The following is a 24,124-nucleotide window of genomic DNA, read 5'->3' as shown; positions in this document are numbered from 1 at the left end:
TCACTTTTGTTTTGTACCTGCAGGCCAGTCTTTCATGTTAATACAAATAAGAACCTTATCACTCCCTCTGCAGGGGGTATATTTAGGGTTTGTGCAACAGTCCAGTGGTCTATAACCACAGGAAAGGAGTCTCGACTGCTTGAACTTTTCGCTATTTAGTTCTGCTTTAACTTCCATGTGTTTGTTAATTGTGAGGAGCAAAACTTTTTCTAGAGGGCAGCAATGCATCTTATTTCAGTTAGCATTGCTACTTGTGCTAACCTGGACAATTCAGGTGGAAGTTGCACCCCTAGCAGGGCATGGTCATGGGAATGGATCCGAGGAAGCATGAATGCTATGAGGCGGTGAGGAAATGCATTTTCGGTTTTCTTGATGCAGAGCACGAGCTCCAATTTGCTGTGCACTGTAATGAAGATTTCCACCGAGGGACAGATTAATATTCATCAATATTGCATTTTTCCATTTTGTTTCCTCATTCATTTTGATGGCTCGTGCAAGCATTAACCAGCAGAATAAAATCTGCTGATCTGAAACTATGGTTTTTGTTAGTGACTTCACGTGGCCAGGTAATTGTGTTTCATGGGACCAACATTTACACTTCTTTTATATCAAATTACCGTAAAGCGCTGGGGCATGTATTGCTTACAGTCCCAGGTAATTTACCATGGGAGTGAACACTTATGTGATTGTCTACATCTGTTACAATAATGTAGCCAAGGCCAGTGACAAGAAAATAAAACTAGATAATTTCCAAAAATTTGATGTCGGACTGGGAGTTGGGTGTAGCTATGATGCCCTGGCCACATTCTCTCCATTATTAATCTGCCCAAGAGGGAAGGATGCTGGGCACTGTGATACATAGCTATATAAGCTTAATTTGACGTCCAAGGTTTCTTCTCAAATTCCCTTAGGTTCTTTTCCTGTTACTTTTGAACAACATTTGCAACTATCTTAAGTCAGAAGTACTGAGGATCCATCTAGGCATCCTGCTGAGGTCCCCAGCATTACATGCCAGTTTTCAGCCAATTCGCTTCACGCCATGTGAGAATGGCTAAAGGCACAGGATACTGCAAAGGCTTTGGGTCTGGTCAACATTCCGGCAGTAGTACTGAAGACTTGTACTCCAGAAGTAGCCGTGTGCCTAGCCAATCTGTTTGTATACCATTACAATGCTGGCATCTACACAACAATGTGGAAAATTATACACTTATGTCCAGCCCATAAAAAGCAGAACAAATCCAACTTGGCCAATTGATATTCCATCAATCTACTCTGGATTTTAAGCAAAGTTATTGGAGGTGTCAACATTACTATCAAGTGGCACTTACACAGCAATAACCAGCTCATTGATGCTGAGGCTGGGTTCCGCCAGGGCCATTCAGCTTCTGATTTTGTTACAGCTCTGGTCCAAACATGGACGAAACAGCTGAACTCGAGATGAGGTGAGAATAGCATGGCAGCATTTGACCAAGTGTAGAATCAAGGAACCTGAGCAAACGTACAGTCACTAGAAATCAGGGAAAACTCCCCACTGGTTGGAATCATACCCAGTACAAAGGAAGAATGCTGTGATTGTTGGAGGCCAGTCTTCTCAGTCCCCGGACATTGTTGCAGGTCTTCGCCTGCCCAGGTAGTCTCCCAGGTCCAACAATTTTCAGCTGCTTCATCATTGATCTCCCCTCCTTCGTAAGGCCAGAAATGTGGATTTTCAAATGTTCCGCACCATTCATAACTCTTCATTCTGAGGTGGTTCACTTGCATGTGCAGCAAGACCTGGAAAACATTCAAACCTGGGCTAATAAGTTGCAAGTAACAAGCCACACAAGTACCAGCCAATGGACATCTCCAACAAGAGAGAACTTAACTACCCCCCACTGACAATAAGCGGTTGTCCATTTAAAACCAAAATTTCTCTAAGGGCTGTGAGACTTTGAAATTCTCTCCCTCAAAATGTGGTTGAGGCAGAGTCTTTGAGTATCTTTAAGGCACAAATGGATAGATTCTTGATAAGTAAGGGAGTGAAAGGTTATCTTGAGTAGACAGAAATGTGAAGTTACGGTTAAAATTATATCAGCTATGATCTTATTGAATGACAGAGCAGGTTTGAGCGGTTGAGTGGCCTATTCCTGCTCCTAATTTGTATGTTTGTGTGAATTCCCCACCACCAACATCCTGGGTTTAACATGGAACTGGAAATGGACTAGTCATATAAATACTGTGGCGAAAAGAGCAGATCAGAGGCTGGGAATTCTGTAACATGAAATTCACCTCCCACCTACCAAAGCCTGTTCACCAGCTCCGACACGAATTCCAACACCATCCAGGACATAGTTTGATCGCCCTATCCACCACAATAAACACTCTCTCCCTCCAACACCAAAGCACATTGGGAGCAGTGTACACCATATACAAAATGCACTGTAGCGATTCTCCAAGACTCATTCAACAGTGTCTTCCAAACGCACAACCTCTACCATCCAGAAGGGCAAGGACAACAGATACATTAGGGTAGCGTGCCTGCCGATTCATCCCTGAGCATACTTCGGAAAATCGGACCACAAGATGGTGTTTCTTCTCCCGACATACAAGCAGAAACTTAAGCGGGAGAATCAGGTTAAGAAGGTCATGAAGTGCTGGTCCGAGGCAACGGAAGAGCTCCTACGCGTCTGCTTGGAGTCAGTGGACTAGTCCATATTCAAGAACTCAGCGACCAATCTAAACGAGTATGCCACCACCGTCACAAACTTCATCAGTACGTGTGAAGAAGATTGCGTGCCAAAGAAGGCAGTACGTACCGTTCCCCAACTGGCAACCATGGTTTAACTAGGAGATTCACTCCCTCATGAAGGCCTGGTCTGAGGCGTTCAAGACAGAAAGCCCTGACCTATACAAGAAATCTAGGTACGACCTTTACAAACCCATCAGGGATGCCAAGAGACAATGCCAAACTAAGCTAGAGACACCGACTAATGACAGGAACTCTTGTTGGCTGTGGCAAGGCTTAAACAACATAACGGGCTACAAAGCAAAGCCAAATAGAATCGCCCGCAACAGCGCACCCCTCCTAGATGAACTCGGTGCATTCTATGCTCGTTTTGAGCAGGAAACTAACGAACCTGCTCAGCTGTCTCCGACATATCCATACCTACCGTCACAGCCTCAGAAGTCAGATCGGCCTTCTTGAAAGTGGAAAGCAACAGGTCCTGACTGAGTCCCTGGTCGTGCACTCAGATCCTGCATGGAAAGACTGGCCGATGTGTTCACAGACACAACTTCTCCCTACCCTGTTCCGAGGTTCCCATGTGCTTCAAGACCACCATCAAACCGGTGCCAAAGAACTAGGCAACATGCTGCAATGACTACCGTCCGGTGGCCTTGATATCGATCATTGAGGTGCTTCGAGAGGTTGGTCATGAGATATATCAGCTCCATACTCCCAGAATGCCTTGATCCGCTGCAAGTTGCATACTGCCACAAGCGGTCTACAGCAGACGCTAACTCCCTGGCCCAACATTCGCCCTTGGACAATCTCGAAAACAAGGACTCCTACATCAGACTCCTATTCATTGATCACAGCTCCTGCTTTCAACACTATAATCCCAGCCAAGCTCACAGCAAAACTCCAAAACTTAGGACTTGGCTCCTCCTTCTGCAACTGGATTCTTGACTTCCTGACCCATAGACCACAAACAGTAAGGATAAACAACAACACCTCCTCCGCGATAATCCTCCATTTTGGGCCCAGCATTCGTAGCCCCTTACTATACACCCTATACACACACGACTGTGTGTCAAAATTTGGCTTCACCTTCGACAAGTTTGCTGATGACATGACCGTAGTGGGTCGGATCTTGAACAACAATGAGTCATAGTACAGGACAGAGATAGATAGAGAACCTAGTGGCGTGATGTAACAACAACAATCTCTCCCTCAACATCAGCAAAACTAAGGAGCTGGTCATCGACTTCAGGAAGCGAAGTATCATACACAACTCTGTTTACATCAATGGTGCCAAGGTGGAGATGGTTGACAGCTTCAAATTCCTATGTGTGCATATCACCAACAATCTGTCCTGGTCCACCCAAGTCGCGCTACCACCAAGTAAGTACAACAGCGCCTATACTTCCTCAGGAAATTAAAGAAATCCGGCATGTTCATACTGACTCTTACCAACTTTTACAGATGTACCATAGAAAGAATCCTATTTGGCTGCATCACAGCCAAATTCTCTGTTCTCGCTGGCAGTGGTGGTGGGCTGAACTTGGATTGGAAAATCCTGGCCATAATCTTAAAACATAATGATCTTTTAAATCTCTCGATTGTAACAATTCTAAAATAAGGTATTGTATACAGAGGATGAGATGTGTCAATGTACCACCTCCAGGTGCCAAAGAAAACCAACCACCGAAAAGCTACTCTGTCTCAATCCTCAAGTTGTCCACCTCTGCTCGTCATTGAAGAGTAGCGATGGGAATAGAAGGGAGAATTGGGAGGGGAAAAAATAAGTTGCAGAATGAAAGGGGAAACTGGGTGATGGAATGGCATTGCCTTCTCGGAATGGCATTGCCTTCTCGGAATGGCATTGCCTTCTCGGAATGGCATTGCCTTCTCGGAATGGCATCGCCTTCTCTGAATGGCATCGCCTTCTCTGAATGGCATCGCCTTCTCTGAATGGCATCGCCTTCTCTGAATGGCAACGCCTTCTCTGAATGGCATCGCCTTCTCTGAATGGCATCGCCTTCTCTGAATGGCATCGCCTTCTCTGAATGGCATTGCCTTCTCTGATGCTGCCTTCATTGACCCCGGAGGTTCCCAGTGGCTATTACCTCATAACAGAAAATTATTTCTAATGTGGCAATAATTGGCTCTAAGTTTGCAATTTGTCTTAGAGACAAAACAGAATGCCAAAAATTGCTGTTCTGAGATTTGGCCTGAAGTACATCATTTGGACAGTTTATAGGGAGCTAACTTTGCTTTAAAGAATGCTGCATCTGAATTGATATTGATTTTGGATGCCTAAAATAGAAGGCATTCCCTTTCCCAATACAAACATCCCTTCTTGAAAATGGAATGAACGTTTTTAAAAATTGTTTGCAAGAAGATTAATATTTAATTTCACAAATCCAGATGTAGGTTATCGTGGCAGATTTACCAGGTACCTTTGCAGCATCATTCTGTTATTACTGCAGCCACTAGAAATGCTGGGCAAACTAGACCTCAGATTGGAAACCGTCTCAGCTGATCGTAATGGTTTTCAGCATTGCAGAAACGAGGAGGGAAAGTTACTGAACACAAAAGCATAGGACTCCAGTGATAACTTTTACAATGTGAAGTATTTAAATGTTTATTAAAAGAAAGAATAGTTAGAAAGAAATTGCACAAAATACCCCCCCAAAATGCTTTTTTGTTTTTTCTTTAAATTTAAAGTGCCCAATTATTTTTTTTCCGATTAAGGGGCAATGTAGGCTGGCCAATTCACCTACCCTGCACATCTTTGGGTTGTGGGGGTGAGACCCATGCAGACACGGGGACAATATGCAAACTCCACAGGGACAGTGACCCGGGGCCAGGATCGAACCCGGGAGATTCAGGACAAATATTCCCCAGGCCCAAAACCAAGTTGCTTTCTTCGATTAAAAATCTTTCACAGCCCTTCAACAGGAGTTGTCTTTGAGTGTACGACCCTCCTCCGCCCGCCCCTCCCCCCCTACCCTCGCACCAGCCAGTGGCAACACACAAACATCAACTCATTTGTTAAAAAACAATTTTCCATAAAAACCTTTTATCCCTTTCATTGTAGTTGATCCTTGTCTTCAAATATCCCTGTAAAAACTCAGGTTCCCAAATATTAGAACCTTTCGTGTTGCTATTGTATCTCTATTTTGGGTTAATACATTTTTAAATACCTGTCCCTGTTATCTCCTGCAAAGTACAAATATTATTTTCCACCATTGAGAGTCCTTTGCAGTGCAACAGCTATAAATCAATTTCAAAACTTATCCCAAATGCAAATTTCAGATCTGTTTCCTTGTAAGTTAAGACCCACCATAAGGCATTATTAGAAAATACAATACACCTTTAGTCTTTCATCCCTTAAATTCTGTGGGCAATCTGACTCCACCACCTCACATTTGATTAATCCTGGACTTACACAGACCCTTACATTCACCGGTTATTTACATAAACACAGATATATCACAACTCTTATGTGGGTAAACCAATTATATTGGTCCCAATCTCTTTCGCCCAGACTTGTAACCCTTTGAGAACTTTTAATTTCTCCAATTCTGACCATTTGTGCATCTGCACTTCTGTTGCCCCTCCATTGTGATCGTACTTTTAGGTGTGAAGCCTAAGCTCTAGAATTCTGCCTGTCTCTTTTTCTCTCGCACTCTCTTTTTCTGTTTCTCTCTCATGCTTTGAGATGCGCCTTAACCCCTGCCTCTTTCACCAAGCTTTTAGTCACCAGTTCAAATGTTTTTTTATGTGGCTGTCAACTTTTGCCTGAAAGCACTCCTGTGTAGTGCCATGGGATGTTTTAAAGGCATTATGTTAGAATCATGGAATGGGAAGAGGCCATTTGGCCCATTGTGTCCGTGCCTGCTTTCTGGAAGAGCAACTCGCCTATTTCCTTTTCGCCATAGTCCTGCAAATCCATCTGCTTCAGATAAGTATCTAATTCTCTTTTGAAGGCCTTGTTTGAATCTGCTCCCACCAAACCCCCAGACGGAATATTCCAGATTCTTACCACACTCTGCATTTTAAAAAAATGTTCCTGATGTCACTGTTGCTTCTTTTGCCAATCACCTTAAATTGATGTCCTCTGGTTGTTGGTCCTTCCACCATTGGGAACTATTTCTCATTACTACTCTGTCCAGACCTCTCATGATTTTGAAAACTTCTATCAAATCTCCTCATCGTCTTCTCTTCTCCAAGAAGAACAGCCTCCGCTTCGCCAATCTATCAACGTAGCTTAAGTTCCTCAACCTGGAACCATTCTTGTGAATTCTTTGTGCACCCTAAATTCACATCCTTCCTAAAGTGTGATTCCCCAGAATTTGATACAACTCTACTGTCGAGCCTGATACAGATTCCTTGCTACTGTACTCTTATGCTGCTGTTTACAAAGCCCAGAATGTAGTGTGCTTTATTAACCGCTTTCTCAACGTGCCTGGCTACCTTTGATTTTTATATAATAGCTCCAGGCCCTTCTGCTCCTCCATGTCCTTTAGAATTGCACCTTTACCAATAGTCTATCTTTGTTTCTGTTATTTATTTTAAAATTTTCCCTCTGAACTTTATGTACTCAGCCTGTTTCCCAATCTCCTCTTTAAGGGCAGTTTTGTCAGTCTGTTTCTTGAATTCCAAATGAACTGAACCAGATCTGTTCTCAGCCATGAAGTTGACCCTCCCCCAATAAATTATTTTTACACTGAATTACCTCTTGTCCTTTTCCATAGCTAATTTAAACCCTATGATGCTATGTTCACTGTCCTGTAAATGTTCTCCTACTGACACTTGATCCACTTGACCCATGTAATTTCTCAGAACTAGATACAGCAATGCCTCCTAAGTTAGAGTGGACATGCACTGACCTAGAAAATTCTCCTGAACACACTTCACAAACTATTCCCCTTTCTGTGCTTTAATCTATTACTATCCTAGTCTATACTAGGATAATTGAAGTCTCTATTGTTCTTGTACATCCATGTAATTTCCTTGTTTCTCTATATCGTTCCCAACAGATGATGGCATATCGAATGCATAAATGTTAGTGTACATTGTTTTTTAAAATAAATTTAGAATACCCGATTATTTTTTTCCAATTAAGGGGCAATTTAGCATGGCCAGTCCACCTAACCTGCGCATCTTTGGGTTGTGGGGGTGAGTCCCACGCAGGCACGGGGAGAATGTTTAAACTCCACATGATGATGTTGTTGTTGTTGTTGCTCTTGACCTATGGTAGGAAATTGCACATCATTGTAACAGGTTTGGGGGAGGAGAGATAATGCAATCCTTTATGGACAAGCTTGCCTGCTTGTCTGGAAGTGCTCCTCCTGGAGGCAGATCCAGGTCTGTCCTGCTATCCAGGCTGAAGAATTCTGTAAACCATGTGGGATACATTTGAGATGGTGGTTGGATTATTTCCAAGGCTACTAATTAGTGAATTTAATGGGAAATGGACGGGATCACAGTGATATCAGTAAAAGCTCATGTATAACTTAATTTGATTTATTTAATCATTGTAAATCAGTGGACCTAATTATAAATGGGTAGAATCACAATGATGGTCCCATAAACATCCAGGAATCCCTTGTTTAATTTTTTCTCCCTGCAGTCACTGAAACAGTGGCCTGAATATTTTCAATTACTGCTTTGGAACCCAGTAAATTTTGACAAGAGATATTGGCAGCATTGGTATTTAGTTTGATTACTTTCTACCCTTGGAGATTGGTTTGTGACTGAATACTTACTGTTACAGGGCTACAGTTATTTCATTTTAATCAAAATGAGAAACAGCAGGTATTGCCAACTGCATTTGGTCAACTCACACAAGAGAAACATGCTGGAATGACAGATGGGCCTAGCAGTGTACATAAGGACAAAGGTAAATGGCTGTAGAATCTGAATTAGTGCTTCGAGAAACTTATAAATGGATTGATCAGTACAGGATTATGCTCTGATGCAGCAAAAATTGTGAATCATCTGCAAGAAACTGCCTTTCGAGAATAGTGAAAGAATATTAGAATTGTAGTAACCCCTTTTACAATTTTTTGTTTTCACATAAAACCAACTTTGATTGTAACGTACACTCACTGTTTATAACACTTTCTGATTGCCCAACCGTATAAAACACCTGTCAGCACAGCCATACTCAGGCACGCTTTTGTTACAGCTCACAAAACATGTTTATTTAAAATAGTTTGAGATGCAGAAAGGAAGCGTGCATCTCTGTGTAAGGCTCAGAAAAAGAGAAACAGTCAGGCAGTGCCAGAGTTAGGAGAACAAAAACAAATAGAGAGTAAAGTGCAAATACTTTAAATCAAGTAAGGAATCAAAAAACTATCGAACTGGGAGGTCAGTGGAGTTTAAAGATCAGGCAAGTCCTTGGGGAAAATTAATATTGTGGGCAAAATCTGGAATCTTAGGTTTGCTTCTACAATTTATAATATGTAACAGTTAAGTCAAAGACAAAGACAGTTAAAGAATTCATGTCCAGGAGCACATGGACAGTTACGGTGTACTAAGAATTTTCAAGGAAATGGGAGGCATTGGGCTCCAAAAATACAGTAAGCATAAACAGAGTGTCCCGAGACCAGTGGATTCTTCAGCAAAACCAGTTGGGAAGAGGAGCAAGAGCTGCATACCAGCTCACTGTGCTCCCACTCTAAACATCAGCATGCCTGTTTGATTTTATTTTAAATGTTTCCACCAGCTGCTGAGACAGTCACAACTGGAGGATATGATTTTAAAACCATCATGCAAAAAGTTGGAAAATGTAATTATTTTCTTTGCAAATCTTCCAGAAACCGTGGTAGAAGTAAAATAGCTCTTAAAATGTATGTGCGTTAATATTTGAAATACATTTTAAATAATAATCTTTTATTGTCACACGTATTAAGTTACTGTGAAAAGTCCCTAGTCACCATATTCTGGCGCCTGTTCGGGGAGGCTGGTACGGGAGTTGAACCCGAGCTGCTGGCCTTGTCCTACATTACAAACCAGGTATCTAGCCCACTGAACTAAACCGGCCCACTAATTTGTGTGAAGGAAGGACACAGGAATGGGACCAAGCTCCTTCAGTGAACCAGTGCTGCAAAACTTTAGGATTCAATGCCTTTACTTGCAGTTGACTTTTTTTTATTCTCCGGGTGAGTTTTGAAAGGAGAGTGCCTTTCAGTGGAGGTGTTCAAGTCGGCTCACTTATCCATCGCTGTGCACATGGCAGATGTTTCGTGTCCCAGGCTAAAAAGTCTAAATTCAGTCTGCCAGCTAGGACTAGTCATCTCCACACCAGCATACACTGAAGGTACTAACAACTCCTCGGTCGAACTCGGATTCACAAACCGTGGGTTGTGGCTACCAATGGAGTCGATCCCATTGGGATCACTTGGTGCGACAAGCTCTGAGGTAGCACTGGTGAGTGGAGACTCTGGCAGGACATTCCTGGAACCAGTGCATGAGGCCCAATCCGAGTCTTCAAAATGGTTGTGGACTAAACCATTAGCCTCTGCTCAACAACTCGGCAGGATCATACCAATTTTTCGAGGAATAAAATAAGACTGGGGGGGGGAGGAGGAGTAGAATGTGAAATCTCTTTGCAATTTTCTGCCTAGCCTTGCCATTTATATTATTATCAACAATTCAAATATAATAGATTTTCCACAGGTTATCATTTGTAGGATTTTGAAGAAATTTGAGTGTTCTTCCCAGCAAGCTGAAATCAGGCAAAGGAAAAGAAGGATTAGGGATTGCTGTGTAGGTGCTAAGCAGGCTAGATTGACAACAATTCTGTGACCAGTAATGTGAATTGCTGTTTTCAATGAGTTGAGAAACCAAGGTAATATTTCCACTTATTTTTTGTCTGCATCCAACTGTTCATTTCTGTCTCTGCCTTAACTTGTTCAAAACATTTGACCATGCGTGACCCAATGCAGCTCTTTTTCTCTCTAAGTGACTCCTTTTGCGCACTGAAAATGTATTTTTCTGTTGCTTTATTTCCTTGGGTAACAATTTCTTGGTGAGTGAACCGTTAAGCAAGGTGGATCTAATGTCTTCATTCAAACAACCATTTGGTAGTACAGAAGAGTCTTGTTGAAAAAATACATTTTGTCAAAGCTTTTCATCTGGCTCTGATCAGGACAATCACAAGAATACCAAAGTCAGGGGAAACAACAACATAATGTAGGTGAAGAGGGTGAAGATTGGTTGGCAAGTGGACTCTGATTGGTAGAGGGGTTGCCATGGAAAATGCACCAGATTGACAGTTAACTGCCTAATGTTGTTTAAAATTTAAACCAGGCAACTTGACCCTGGTCATCCCTGTGGAATGAACGAGCTAATGTCTATCACTTGTTTTGTTCAGCTGAAACAGACACGATGTGCGTACATGTTCCTCCTGTCTTCAAAGAACAGGACCCTATGTCATAATATATGTAGCTTCCAGTACACGCAAATGCATCACACTTCGAGCCCGACTGACTATCTTAAATTTTTAGCACACTGAAGATTATTTCGCAAATGTTGTTCAATCCCAGAATCACATTGAATGGTGGACACTGGCATTTTGCAAGCATGGGTTGGTTGAGTATGGTCTGTACCTTACCTGTTGCGAACAGCGGCTGGGATATGCTGTTTGATACAATCCGCTAGTCTTTGGGATGTACAGCCTACATACGTGGCATCACATTGGAACTAAAATTCATTTTAAAAATGTTTTTTTTTTAATTCAAGGCATTTAACAAATATATAGAGAATATCAGAAGAACAACACATCAACCCAATAAACAACCACAACCCCCCCCCCCCCCTGACACCGACCTCTCCCGCCTTCCCCATTCTAATCCCCTTAACACCCCCCCTCCCCTTGCTGACCCCTAAATTCTCCTTGAAGAAATCGATAAACGATTTCTACCTCCAGACAAACTCCTTTACCAACCCCCACAGAGCGAATGTAACTTTTCCAGCCTCCGGAATTCTGCCAGGTCACTCGCCCACATCCCAGCTTTCAGTGGCTCCGAGTCTCTCCACCCCAGCAAAATCCGTCTCCGGGCTATCAAGGAGGCAAAGGCCAATACATCAGCCTCTCTTCACCCCCGGGTCTTCCGACTCACCAAATATTGCCGCCTCCGGATTCGCAACCACCCCCACTCCCAGCACCTCGGACATCACGTCCGAGAACCCCTGCCAGAACCCCCCTCAATCCTGCACACACCCAGAACATGTGGACGTGATTCGCGGGCCTCCCACGTACCACCCACACCTATCTTCCACTCGACCCTATGCACCACTTTAAACTGGATGAGGCATAACCTTGCACACAACGAGGACGTGTTCACTCTCCGCTAGGCCTCAGCCCAAGTCCCAACCCCCCCACCTCCCCTCCCAGCACCTCCTCTCATTTGTGCTTAACATCCTCCAACAGGGCGTCCTCCCTGTCCATAGAGATATCCGACAACTTCCCCTCCCTTATTTCGTCGTCCGACAAGAGCTTGTCTTGCGACACCAGACGCAGCAACCTCCGGGAAGAACGGCACCTCTCTCCTCACGGAATCCCGAACCTGCAGCTACCTAAACCCATTCCCTTGGGCAACTCATGCAATTCCTCCAGCTCAGCAAATATGCCCCCTAGAAACATGTCCCTGAAGTACTCAATCCCCGCCTGCCGCCACGCCCAGAACCTCCCATCCAGCCTCACCGGCACGAACCTATGGTTGTCACAAATCGGCATTCACGACAACATACCCTCCAACCCCAAGCGCTGCCTACACTGTCAAAGCCCGCACCATCACTGGGCTCATGGACTTTCTGGCCGGCGAGAACGGGCAAAGGCGCCACAGCCAAGCCCTCAAATCCATTCTCCTGCATGATGCCGTCCCCAGATTGACCTCTCCTCCACAGCCCATTTCCTCACTATCGCAATATTTGCCGCCCAATAATTTAACAAATTTGGCAATGCCAGTCCCCCTCTCGCCCCCATTCCAAAAAATCCCGCCGCACTCGCTGGGCCTTCCCCGCCCACACAGACCCCGAGATCAACTCATTAACATTCCTAAAAAAAGTCTTGGGGACAAAGATGGGGAGGTTCTGAAACATGAACAGAAACCTACTTGTCTGCAGCTGCCCAGCCAGCGGCAAAACGTCCCACCTCTTAAAATCTGCCTTCATCTCCTCCACCAATTGGTCCAAGTTCAATCTATGCAACTGCGCCCAGCTCCCTGGCACCAGAATACTAATGCACCCACCACTCTAAACTGCAACTCCCCTAACTCCTTTCCAGCCCTCTGGCATTGATCGGGAACACCTCAATCTTTTCCATGTTCAACTTTTATCCCGAAAACCAGCTAAATTCCCCCAAGATCTCCATAATCCTCCCAATGCTGCCCAACGGGTCCTAAATATATAATAACAAGTCATACAGCGAAACCCTAGTTCACCCCCTTCCCAAACCCTGCACTCAATCTCTCGGCAATCCTTCAATGCCCTAAGCAGCATTGCCAATGGCTCTTATCACCAAGGCGAACAGCATCCGGGAGAGAGGGCAACCCTACCTCATCACACGAAGAAACCCAAAGTACCCCAAACTCACTTGTTTCATCCGCACACTCACCACCGGTGCCCTGTACAGCAACCAGACCTAATCCACAAGCCCCTGTCCGAACCAGAACCACCCAGCATTTCAAACAGATGATCATGTTAGTGTCACAAGCAGGCTTACATGAACACTGCAATGAAGTTACTGTGGAAACCCCCTCGTCTCCACAGTTCGTCACCTGTTCAGGTACACGGAGGAGGATTTCAGAATGTTCAAATTACCTAGCGGCATGTCTTTCGGGACTTGTGGGAAGAAACTGGAGCACCCAGAGGAAACCCACACAGACACGGGGAGAGAGTGCAGACTCCGCACAGACAGTGACCCAAGCTGGGAATCGAACCTGGAACCCTGGAGCTGTGAAGTAACAGTGCTAACCACTGTGCTACCATGCCGCCCACCGACGTCTACTCCACCTGGTCAACAGCCTTCTCCATGTCCATTGTAACCACCACCTCAACCTCCTGCCCCTCTGAGGTATCATCACATTGAGCAATCTCCGCACATTCCGTGACAGCTGTCTTCCCTTCACAAAACCCGTCTGATCCTCCTCACTCGTCCCCGGCACACAGCCCTCAGTCCGTGATGCAAGCACCTTCGGCAATAACTTGGCATCAACATTCAATAACGATATTGGACGGTACGACCCAGACTGCTCCGGGTCCTTATCTTTCTTTAACATCAGGGAGATGGAAGCCTGCGACAACGTAGTGGGGAGTTTCCCCGTCTCCCTCACCTCATTATACGCCCCCGCCAGCATTGCCCCAGCTCCGCCCAAACTTTTTATAAAACTTAACCGGGAGCCCGTCCGGCCCCAGGGCCTTCCCCGCCTGCATCACCCCCATGCCTTCCATCACCGCCCTTAACCCAGTCAGTGCCTCCAGGCCCTGGACCTGCCCCTCCTCCACCTTGGGGAAACTCCAACCCATCCAGGAACTGCCTCATACCCTCTTTTCCCCCATCGGGGGCTCCGACTCATAGGGCCTCATATAAAAGGCCTAAAATGCCCCATTCACCCCCTTCGGGTGCATCATCACCTTGCCCTCCTCGTCCCACGCTCTACCGATCTCCCTTGCCGCTGCTTGCTTCCTCCCTCAACTGAATGGGCCAGCATCCTACTCGCCTCCCGTACTTGTTAACTGCCCCACTGCTTTCACGTAGACAATAACCCAAACTCAATCTGGAACCTCTATCCTTCCTTAAGCAACGCCGCTTCTGATGCCACTGAGTACTTCCTGTCCACCTTCAAGATCTCATTGACCAGCTTTGCCCTCTCCTCCCGCTCCACCCTCTCCTTATGCGCCTGATTTGAAATGAACTCCCCTCTAACTACAGCCTTTAGTGCCTTCCACAACGTGGCGGCTGTGACCTCCTCCGCATTTTTCACCTCCACGTAGCCCCATATGACATTCCTCACCCACCCCCTCCCCCCACAGGCCCACGTCTAACCTCCACTGCGGCTATTGGGCCATTCCCTGAACCAGATGTAAATCCACCCAATGCGGCACGTGGTCAGAAACCACAATTGCCGAATATCCCGAGTAGACCAGCAGCGCCCTATCCATCACAAAAAAGTCGATCTGGAAGTACACCTGATGCACATGGAAGAAGTATGAAAACACCTTCACCCTTGGCCTCCCAAACCTCCATGGGTCTACCCCCCCCCCCCCCCCCCCCATATGCTCCATGAACCCCTTCAACTCCATAGCCACTGCTGACACCCTCGACGACCTCTGACCTGACCGGTCCAGACTCTGGTCCAGGACCACCGGCACCTCCTATGGTTTCACACTGACTACCACATATCTGCCCTTTGGATTGGCCACCATGCTCCCCATCTCAAACACCACTCTCTTGTTAATCAACCCCGCCACTCCCTTCGTCTTCATATCCAGCCCCGAGTGGAACACTTGCTCTACCCATCCCTTCCTCAGCCTAGTCTATTCCCCCAACTTCAGGTGTCTCTTGTAAAAACACCAAGTCCGCCTTCAGACTCCTCAAATGCGTGAATACACGCAAAGGTTTGACTGGCCCATTCAGCCGCCTCATGTTCCACGTGACGAGCCTGGTCGGGGGCTCCCCACCCCCCTCCCCTGCTGATCAGCCGTACCCCTTCTTGAGCCAGCCTGCGTCACGCACCCCTCCGGCCCACCCTTGGATGTCTGCCACCATCTCTCCCTTCCCAACTCCGCCACACCAACTCCACCCTTCCTCCTGACGACTCCCCACTTCACTTTGGTTCACTAGCCTGCCTAGCATGGTGGTCCCCGCACAAGGCATGCAGCTTCCCCTCCCTCCTCCTCCTAGCCACCAACAAACAAAGAAGAACAAAAGGCATAGTCACCATCTCCGCTCCCCCGTCGAAACCAACCCCAAAACACCCGCCCCATGCACTTAACCATAAACACAAAGCTCCTCTCCAACTTTCAGTGTCCTCCCAGTCCATGGTCCCTCATAAAGTCAATCACCTCTGGCTTCTGGCGAGTCACCCACAAGCGGGAAGGGTACAAAATCCCAAACTTCACCCCCTTCTTGAAATGAAAATCGCTTATTGTCACGAGTAGGCTTCACTGAAGTTACTGTGAAAAGCCCCTAGTTGCCACATTCCGGCGCCTGTCCGGGGAGGCTGGTACGGGAATCGAACCGTGCTGCTGGCCTGCTTGGTCTGCTTTAAAAGCCAGCGATTTAGCTGAGTGAGCTAAACCAGCCCCTTGGGGCAGTCTTTATCCGGTTGATCCCGACTCTCCTCTTCACCAACTCCATGCCCAGGTCTTGGTAGACCCACAGCTCACTCCCTTCCCAGATGCACCTCCTGGTCTACCTCGCCCATTTTAGGATATTTTCTTTGTCCAGGAAACGATGCAGCTGCACCACCATCGCCCTCGACAGCTCCCCCACCTGCGGCCTCCTCAGCACCCTGTTTACCCGATCCACCTCAAGGGGCTGGTCAAAGGCCCCCTCCCCCATCAAATTCTCCAGCATGCTTGCCACATACGTGGCGGCCTCTGCTCCCTCGATGCCCTCGGGCATCCTGAAGATCCTCGAGTTCTGTCTTCTAGAGCAATTCTCCAGGTCCTCCAATTTCTCTCTCAGCCCCTTATGGCTGTCCAAGACCATCCCCAACATCCCCATCGCCAACAAGGCCATTTGCTCCTCGTGTTCCCCCACCTTCTGAATCGCCAGGCCCTGAGCCTCCAACCTCTGCTGCTGGAATTGTCCGTTCAGAAACTCCACCAGCTGCTCCGTCACTACTGAGCGGGCAGCGCTGTCCCCTTGCCCTCCGCCAACTTAACTTATGGCACATCACAAAAAACTGTCCTACTCCAGCTGCTCTCTCTTTCTCATGGCATTTCTTGTCCTCTGATCCATACACCGATCTCATCAGAGGAGTATTACCTTCCTTGGGCACTCGCATACCTTTTGCACTCAAAAAAAACTCCCCATACAAATGGGGAAGGACCAACAAAATCCACCTTGAGCAAGGGCCACCAATTGTGTGACCACTCATTCCATGGCCGCCACCGGATGTTCCTGGAACAAAAATTCATATGCCACATTAATTATTGTGTGATGGGCAGAATGTGTTTTTGGCTTGACGACAGCATCCTGTTGGTGGTGAATACCACTCATATTGCTATTGTATAGGAGCAGTGTGAAATAGTGTTCATGTGCTGCTCAGATTTTTGAGCCGCCTTGCCCTCCAAAGGTAATCTAAGGTAGACTGGGCACTTTTCAGGACTGAAATAGACAGGTTTACGCTCATTCATAAGTTTGTGCGACATGCAGCATGAAATGATCACGGTAGCCATTATCCTGCAGGATGTCTTGGTTGCACCCTATTGCAAGCATGCTACGCAATGGCTCAGGCTCTATTTTCGCGGTTGTCAATAAAGCGAATCATATAGACTGTCGAAGAGCCCCAATGCATGTATTAACTAATGAAGGTAGACTGTTGTAGAGAACCCTGTGGCAGATTTCTTAACTGGTACATCAAGGGAAGGGAGTTAATTTGACTGCTCCATCCTGTGCTCAAATTCACCATGAAAAACAGTGTCAAACATTAGATGTGATTCTGCTATTGGACAACGTTTTCTAAATAACCTTCAGAGTGCTAAAAATAAACTAACAGCAAATTTAAGATTGCCAGTTGAACTCGCTGTGTGGCACATTTGCAATTCGTAAAAGCTACATATTAATACACAGGCCTGTTCTTTGCAGACAGAAAGAGCACGTGCACACATTACGCCTGTTTCAGCTAAACAAAATAGGTGATCGACATTTGCTGGTGCATTCCTCAGGGCAATGGCTTAACTAATCAGAGTCAAGCTGTCTAGTTTAAATTTAAAGCAAATGCTTGGCAGTTAAATTTGGAGTCTTGCATCTAAGTAAGAATGTGCTGGCCTTGGAAAGGGTCCAGAGGAGGTTCACGAGAATGATCCCTGGAATGAAGAGCTTGTCATATGAGGAACAGTTGAGGACTCTGGGTCTGTATTCACTGGAGTTTTGAAGGATGAGGGGGGATCTTGTGGAAACTTACAGGATACTGCGAGGCCTGGATAGAGTGGACGTGGAGAGGATGTTTCCACTTGTCGGAAAACTAGAACCAGAGGACACAATCTCAGACTAAAGGGACGATCCTTTAATACAGAGATGAGGAGGAATGTCTTCAGCCAGAGGGTGGTCAATCTGTGGAACTCTTTGCCCGAGAAGGCTTTGGAGGCCAAACCACTGAGTGTCTTTAAGACAGAAATGGATAGGTTCTTGATTAATAAGGAGGTCAAGGGTTATGGGTAGAAGGCAGGAGAATGGGGATGAGAAAAATATCAGCCATGATTGAATGGTGGAGCAGACTCGATGGGCCGAGTGGCCTAATTCTGCTCCTATGTCTTATGGTCTAAATATAAGTGGCCATCAACTGGTGCATTCTCCATGGCAGAACCACTACCAATCAGAGTCTACTTACCAACCAATCAACACCCTATTCTCCTACAGTGTTAAGTTGTTACCTCTGACATTGGTATTTTTGCGATTGTCCTGATGAATGCAAGATGAAAGCTTCCAACAAAGTGTATTTTTTCAGCAATATCTTTTATTCTTCAAGTGTTAATTTGAATCAATTGATCAACTTTTATCTCGGTCTAAGGTGGCAGGGCCAGATGGGTTTCCGGTGGAATATTATAAAAAATTCAAGGATAAGCTGGCACCCCTGATGGTGGGGATGTTTGAAGAGGCGATAGGGAAGGGGGTGTTGCCACAAACTTTGGGGCAGGCATCGATTTCCCTGTTGCTAAAAAAGGATAAGGATCCGACAGAGTGTGGGTCGTATTGGCCCATATCACTTCTGAATGTGGACGCAAAAGTATTGGCGAAGGTACTGGCGGGTAGGCTGGAGGAGTGCCTCCTGAAGGTGATAGGTGAAGATCAGATCGTGAAAGGGAGGTACTTTTCTCTCCACCTTGGACTAGAAGTTTGGGGGTATGGAAAGGAATAGTGCGTGGGTGAATAGAGCATAGAGTGTCTTTGTATGCCGATGACTTGCTGGTGTACGTGCCGGAACCGAGTGCGTCGATAGGGGGAATATTGGAGCTGCTTCGAGTGTTTGGGTCTTTCTCGGGGTACAAACTAAATCTCGACAAGAGTGAGTATTTTGTGGTGTCTCGGGCAGGGGTGGTGGGGGCTGCCATTCCATAGGGCAGGGACTCACATTAGGTACCTGGGGGTGCAGGTTGCCCGGGAGTGTGGGGGAGGGGGGGGGGGTGCTCCACAGGTACAACATTTCTAGTCTGGTGGGGAGAGTGAAAGCTGATCTGGCAAGGTGGGATAGTCTCCCTCTGTCACTGGCGGGTCGTGTACAGGCGGTTAAAAAAATTTTTTTTTATAAATTTAGATTACCCAATTATTTTTTCCAATTAAGGGGCAATTTAGCGTGTGCAATCCACCTACTCTGCACAATTTGGGTTGTGGGGGCGAAACCAACGCAGACACGGGGAGAATGTGCAAACTCCACACGGACAGTGACCCAGAGCCAGGATCGAACCTGGGACCTCAGCGCCGTGAGGCGGTTGTGCTAATCACTAGGCCACCGTGCTGCCTGTACAGGCGGTTAAAATGAACATGTTGCCGCGATTTCTGTTTATTTTTCAATGCCTGCCTATTTTCCTGCCAAAGACTTTTTTCAGAGAGACTTAGGGAAGGATTACTTTGTTCATATGGGGAGGGAAGGTGGCCAGAGTTAGAAAGGTGCTACTACAGAGGGGAAGGCAGGCAGGGGGTTTGGGTCTCCCGAACCTGATGTATTACTACTGGGCGGCGAATGTGGAGAAGGTGCGGGGCTGGTCAGAGGGGTTGATTCCGAGTGGGCCAGAATGGAGGAGGGTTTGTGCAGGGGGTCAGGATTGAAAGCACTAGCAACAGCGCCGCTCCCGAAAGCCCCGGGGAGTCCGGTAATAATAGCTTCATTGGAAATCTGGAGGCAGTTTCGCCAACACTTCAGGTTGGGGGCAGGGGCAAGTGAGATGCCGATTCAGGGGAACCACAGATTTGAGCCAGGGAAGTGGGATGGAAATGGGAGGAGAAGGGGATTAAGACACTAAAAGATTTGTTTCTTGGGGGTTGGTTTGCAGGATTGAAGGAGCTGGAAGCGAAGTATGGGCTGGAGCAGGGGGAAATGTTTAGATACATGCAGGTTCGAGATTTAGCCAGAAAGGAGATACAGAACTTCCCGGAGGAGCCAGCCTCCACATTGCTGGAGGAGGTGACGACGGGGACTGGAGAAGGGGGTAGCGTCAGCGGTTTACGGAGCTATTTTGGAGAAGGAGAAGGCACCGCTCGAAGGGATCAAGGCAAAGTGGGAGGAAGAGTTGGGAGAGGATATGGAGGAGGGGGTCTGGTGTGAGGTGCTCCGGAGAGTGAACGCCTCCACCTCGTGCGTGAGGTTGGGGCTGATACAACTGAAGGTGGTATACAGAGCACACCTCATGAGGGTGAGGATGTGCCGATTCTTTGAAGGTGTAGAAGATGTATGTGAGCGTTGTGGGGGGGGGGGGGAATCACGTTCATATGTTTTGGTCCTGTCCAAAGCTGCAGGATTACTTGAAGTAGGTTTTTAGGGTAATCTCTAAAGTGGTGCACGTGAAACTGGACCCGGGCCGTCGGGTGGCCATATTCGGCGTGTCGGACCAGCGAGGGTTGTAAACGGGTGCGGAGGCAGATATCGTAGCCTTCGCCTCGTTGATCGTGCGAAGGCGGATCCTGATGGGTTGGAGAGCAACCTCTCTGCCCTGGCGTGGCAGGAATTCTTGACTCTTGACGTGTTGGAATTCTTGACTCTTGAAAAGGTTAAGTTTGAAGTGAGGGGAAGGATGGAGGGGTTCTACAATTCATGGGCATTATTCATTATGCACTTTCAAGAACTGGACAACGTCGAACATTAGTTGGGGGTGGGAGGGTTGGGGGGAGGGGGGGGGTGGTGTGTGTTGATGGCGACTATGAGAGATTCCTGACTCCTTTTTGTCATTTGTTTATGTGAACATGCGGGCTAATGTTTGGGGTTTGGTGGGAGAATGGGATCGTTGTTATTGATATGGGGATTGACATATTTACTGATTATTGTTTATTCTTGGTGGGTGTAAATTTGGGAGAAAATGGGGAAAAAGGAGGAGAAAGAGAATTTTTTTTTTAAAATCACTTTTATCTCGGTCATTTAAAAAAAGCAATATATTTTTTAATTGTCAACTTGAATCAGTTGGTAGTATTCTTACCTCATAAGTTGTGATATTGTGGTTTCAAGCTCCATTATTGAGGACGTTTTAAATTAAGGCCCATTCCAATGGTGAATCATAAAAATCCATTGTGCAATGCAAGCTGCAAATTCTCCCAATATTCTGGCCAACATTCTGTCTTTAACTAACACCATGAAGCCAAATGGCTTGATCGTTTATTGGATCACTGTTTGCAGAATGACTTGTGTGCTTACTTACTGATAGCTGAATTTGGAAATATTCCATTGAATACAGAGTATCCAGAGATATTTCTGACAGCATGTGGTAAACATCCATATCAATACATATATTCTTATTTTCAAAAATTAATCCAGGGCTTTTACACCTCAAAGACCTGTTGAGAATCCTTTGAATTTTTCGCTGCAGCTGACAGCCAGCATCCCTGGATTCCCATAAACAAAGCAAGCAGCAGATCTGTGTATTCTTTAGTTTGATCATTCTTGTGATGTTGCCGTAGTTACTCTACAATGATTGTATTGAGCTCTGTTCAACATGGCACTTTCTTTATAAATTTCAGTGCTGCAAAATAGGAATAGAAGTGACTTGAGAACACAGCATCACGGTTCACAAAATAAAGTAGCATTCATTTTGAAAGAGTAATCACAGTTGCAGTGGATTACTTATTGTGCCCATTTTTCCAACAGATACACCGGGATCTTCATCCACAATGGCTTGCCAGAAGAGAAGTTTGCAGATCAAGGGTCATTTCCGAACCATTGCTCCAAAAGTTATTCCATCGCCATCGGGAGCGTCTGTTTCTTCGATGGTACCTCGTTCTACCATTAGTGGAATTTCTACTGGACCCACTACTTCATCAGACATTCAGACAAATAAATTTCCAACAAACAATGCAAAGCCTATAATCATGCCTGCTCGGAGCTATGCCCTGATGCCTGTTGCTGGTAAAGAGGGAACTTACTCACTCGTGGCCCTGCCACAGGTTCCTGCTGCTCCTCCGCAAGTCGCTTCAAAGGTCAAAAAGGCAGTCGTAGCCTCGTGTACTGGCCAAGCACAGGTTTCTCAAGCGTGTACACCATCGGTAGTGACGTTTGGGCAGACAACACCTCACATTGCTGCCACTGAGAAATTGAAGTTACCAATTCCACGCTATCAGTCTGTGTGGACCAAGCCAGCCATGAAGCAGGGAGCAGTCTCAAAATTGGCAGTGGTGAAACCGAGTAATCTTCAAAGTCGTTCGTGTGTGCCAGGAGTGACATCAGTACAGGTTCAACCAACCACAGTGCCCAGTCGTTCACAAATTCATCCAAGTGTGGTAGCACCTAAAACAGGATTGTTGGTTGATGCAGACAAAATCGGTCCTATACCCGCTGACATCACTGTTCCTGCCTCACTTCCCCAGGATGCAGATGTGACGCTCGGACACTGTTCCACATCCAAGTCTGACGTATCGAAAACAAATGAAACAATTCGACCAATATCTCTGAACATTTCAACCAGTATGGACAGATATTTGCAGCAGCCTGGGGCAGCAAAGGTTTCTTATAAACCCAGCCTGGATTCACTTTCAGCAACATGCAGCCTTTCAACGTGGTCTGTTGTTCAAACTGACCGACAGTCCCCACTTATCGCAAAGCAGACTGGATCAGTTGGTTCTGTGCCAATGATGCAATTTAGAAATTCGGTTCAGTTCATTGCACCTTCTCCTGCACCAAAAGGCAAAGTTCCTATTTTGCCATACTCTCGAGTGAAAAACACCATCTTTCAGAATGCTAAACAAAAACAAACTACTTTTACAACATCATCTACCCAATTCAAGTCTAGAATCTCCACTGCAATGTCAGCTAACGATCAGCCTAGAATTGCTGACGTGCCGAGGAATATTTGCATGGTTTCCGATTTTCACAGAGACGCCACTCCTAAACCTGGTGGGCAGATGCCAATCGACAGTGCAAATCCAAGTACATCAGAAAAAGGGATTATAAATAGACTGAAGAAGCCAAGCAGCAATGCACCTGAGCACAGATTAGTAAGGAAACGAAAGGTCACAGATAATGTAACCATTTCTAAAACAAAAAGATTGCAGACCTGTAATCTCCTGAGCAGTGTGCAGGAAGATGAGGACAAGGTAAAATCTGATACTTCCCCTCGGAAATTTGGCCGTTTCAAAGTGAGAGAAGAAAACATAAAAACAGCAACAGGTGAAAATTCAGACAGAACAGCAGCAGTGCTAAAGAAGTTTTGTAACATTATGCCCAAACCTGTGGCAGTTACACAGGCTGTAGCTCCTTTAGCATTATCTGGAGGGATGGTTACTGTTCAGAACCTTGATCGTTTAAAACTAGAGGCTGCACCAAGTGATGCAACACTGAGCAAAACTAGTAACTTTGTGCAGGCCGCCAGCACATCTGCCTATTGCAGAAACTTGCCCGAGCAGTTGGTTTTGGATGAGCAAGCATACAAATGCAATGTTTGTAGTCGGGGATTTCAGCTTAAACATCATCTTCAGGATCATTTGAATATTCACTCTAAGAGCAGGCCTTATTGCTGTCGCATTTGCCACAAGGCCTACAGTCATTCCGGCAGCCTAAGTACGCACATGAAACGGTGTCATAGTGAAGTGCACCGTAAGAAGCTCATGTGTTGCGAGTTCTGTGCAAAACTTTTTGGACATATTGGGGTCTACTTTTTCCATCTAAAAGAAATCCACAAGATTTTAATCAGCAATGAACTTTCCAACAGCTCAAATAAGAATAGTGGAAGTGCAAAGGAAGGACAAGTGGAAGCTGCACATTGTCTGCCTCTGTCAGTCAGGTAAAGTAGAAAAAATATAAGTTTTCTTGTGGCAATACAATATGTCCCAGTCACGCTTGTGTTTACCTTATTCTGAGGGTACAACCGATAGTTTTCTTTTCTGTTTTATACAGTGGTGCACTCTGAGTCCAGGTAAAAATGCAATGTTATTTCAAGGTCCAATTGATAAGCTTACTACTGCTCTACATCATTATTGCAATGCCAGTTCCTGTTTATATTCATTCAGTCTTGTCTTTATAGAACCATGGAAGTCTACGG

At 45.9% G+C, this 24,124-nt stretch overlaps 1 protein-coding gene and 1 long non-coding RNA gene across 10 annotated transcripts in view; one reads left to right on the top strand and one right to left on the bottom strand.

Moving 5' to 3' along the window:
• znf438 (zinc finger protein 438) overlaps nt 1-24,124 on the top strand; it is a 341,546-nt gene that overhangs the window by 205,206 nt on the left and 112,216 nt on the right. For 7 of the 9 annotated variants that reach the window (XR_005460779.1, XM_038798254.1, XM_038798252.1 and 4 more), the window contains 2 exons: nt 8,484-8,609; nt 21,739-23,866. Coding sequence is in view for 8 of the 9 variants with exons in the window: in XM_038798254.1 (XP_038654182.1) it covers nt 8,484-8,609; nt 21,739-23,866 (2,254 nt within the window). In the remaining variant the exon portion in view is untranslated. The remainder of the gene's footprint in view (nt 1-8,483; nt 8,610-21,738; nt 23,867-24,124) is intronic. The other 2 variants (XM_038798255.1, XM_038798258.1) reach the window with 1 other exon arrangement.
• LOC119966488 lies at nt 951-22,237 on the bottom strand. Its single transcript, XR_005460781.1, has 3 exons — nt 22,014-22,237; nt 21,420-21,613; nt 951-1,773 (listed from the first exon to the last, which is right to left on the bottom strand). It is a non-coding gene; the product is annotated as an uncharacterized LOC119966488 (long non-coding RNA).

This window comes from Scyliorhinus canicula, chromosome 5, assembly GCF_902713615.1.
Source record: "Scyliorhinus canicula chromosome 5, sScyCan1.1, whole genome shotgun sequence".
Taxonomy (NCBI): domain Eukaryota; kingdom Metazoa; phylum Chordata; class Chondrichthyes; order Carcharhiniformes; family Scyliorhinidae; genus Scyliorhinus; species Scyliorhinus canicula.
The sequence above is the reverse complement of the archived record's forward strand: the minus strand, read 5'-3'. Positions and strand labels throughout refer to the sequence as shown.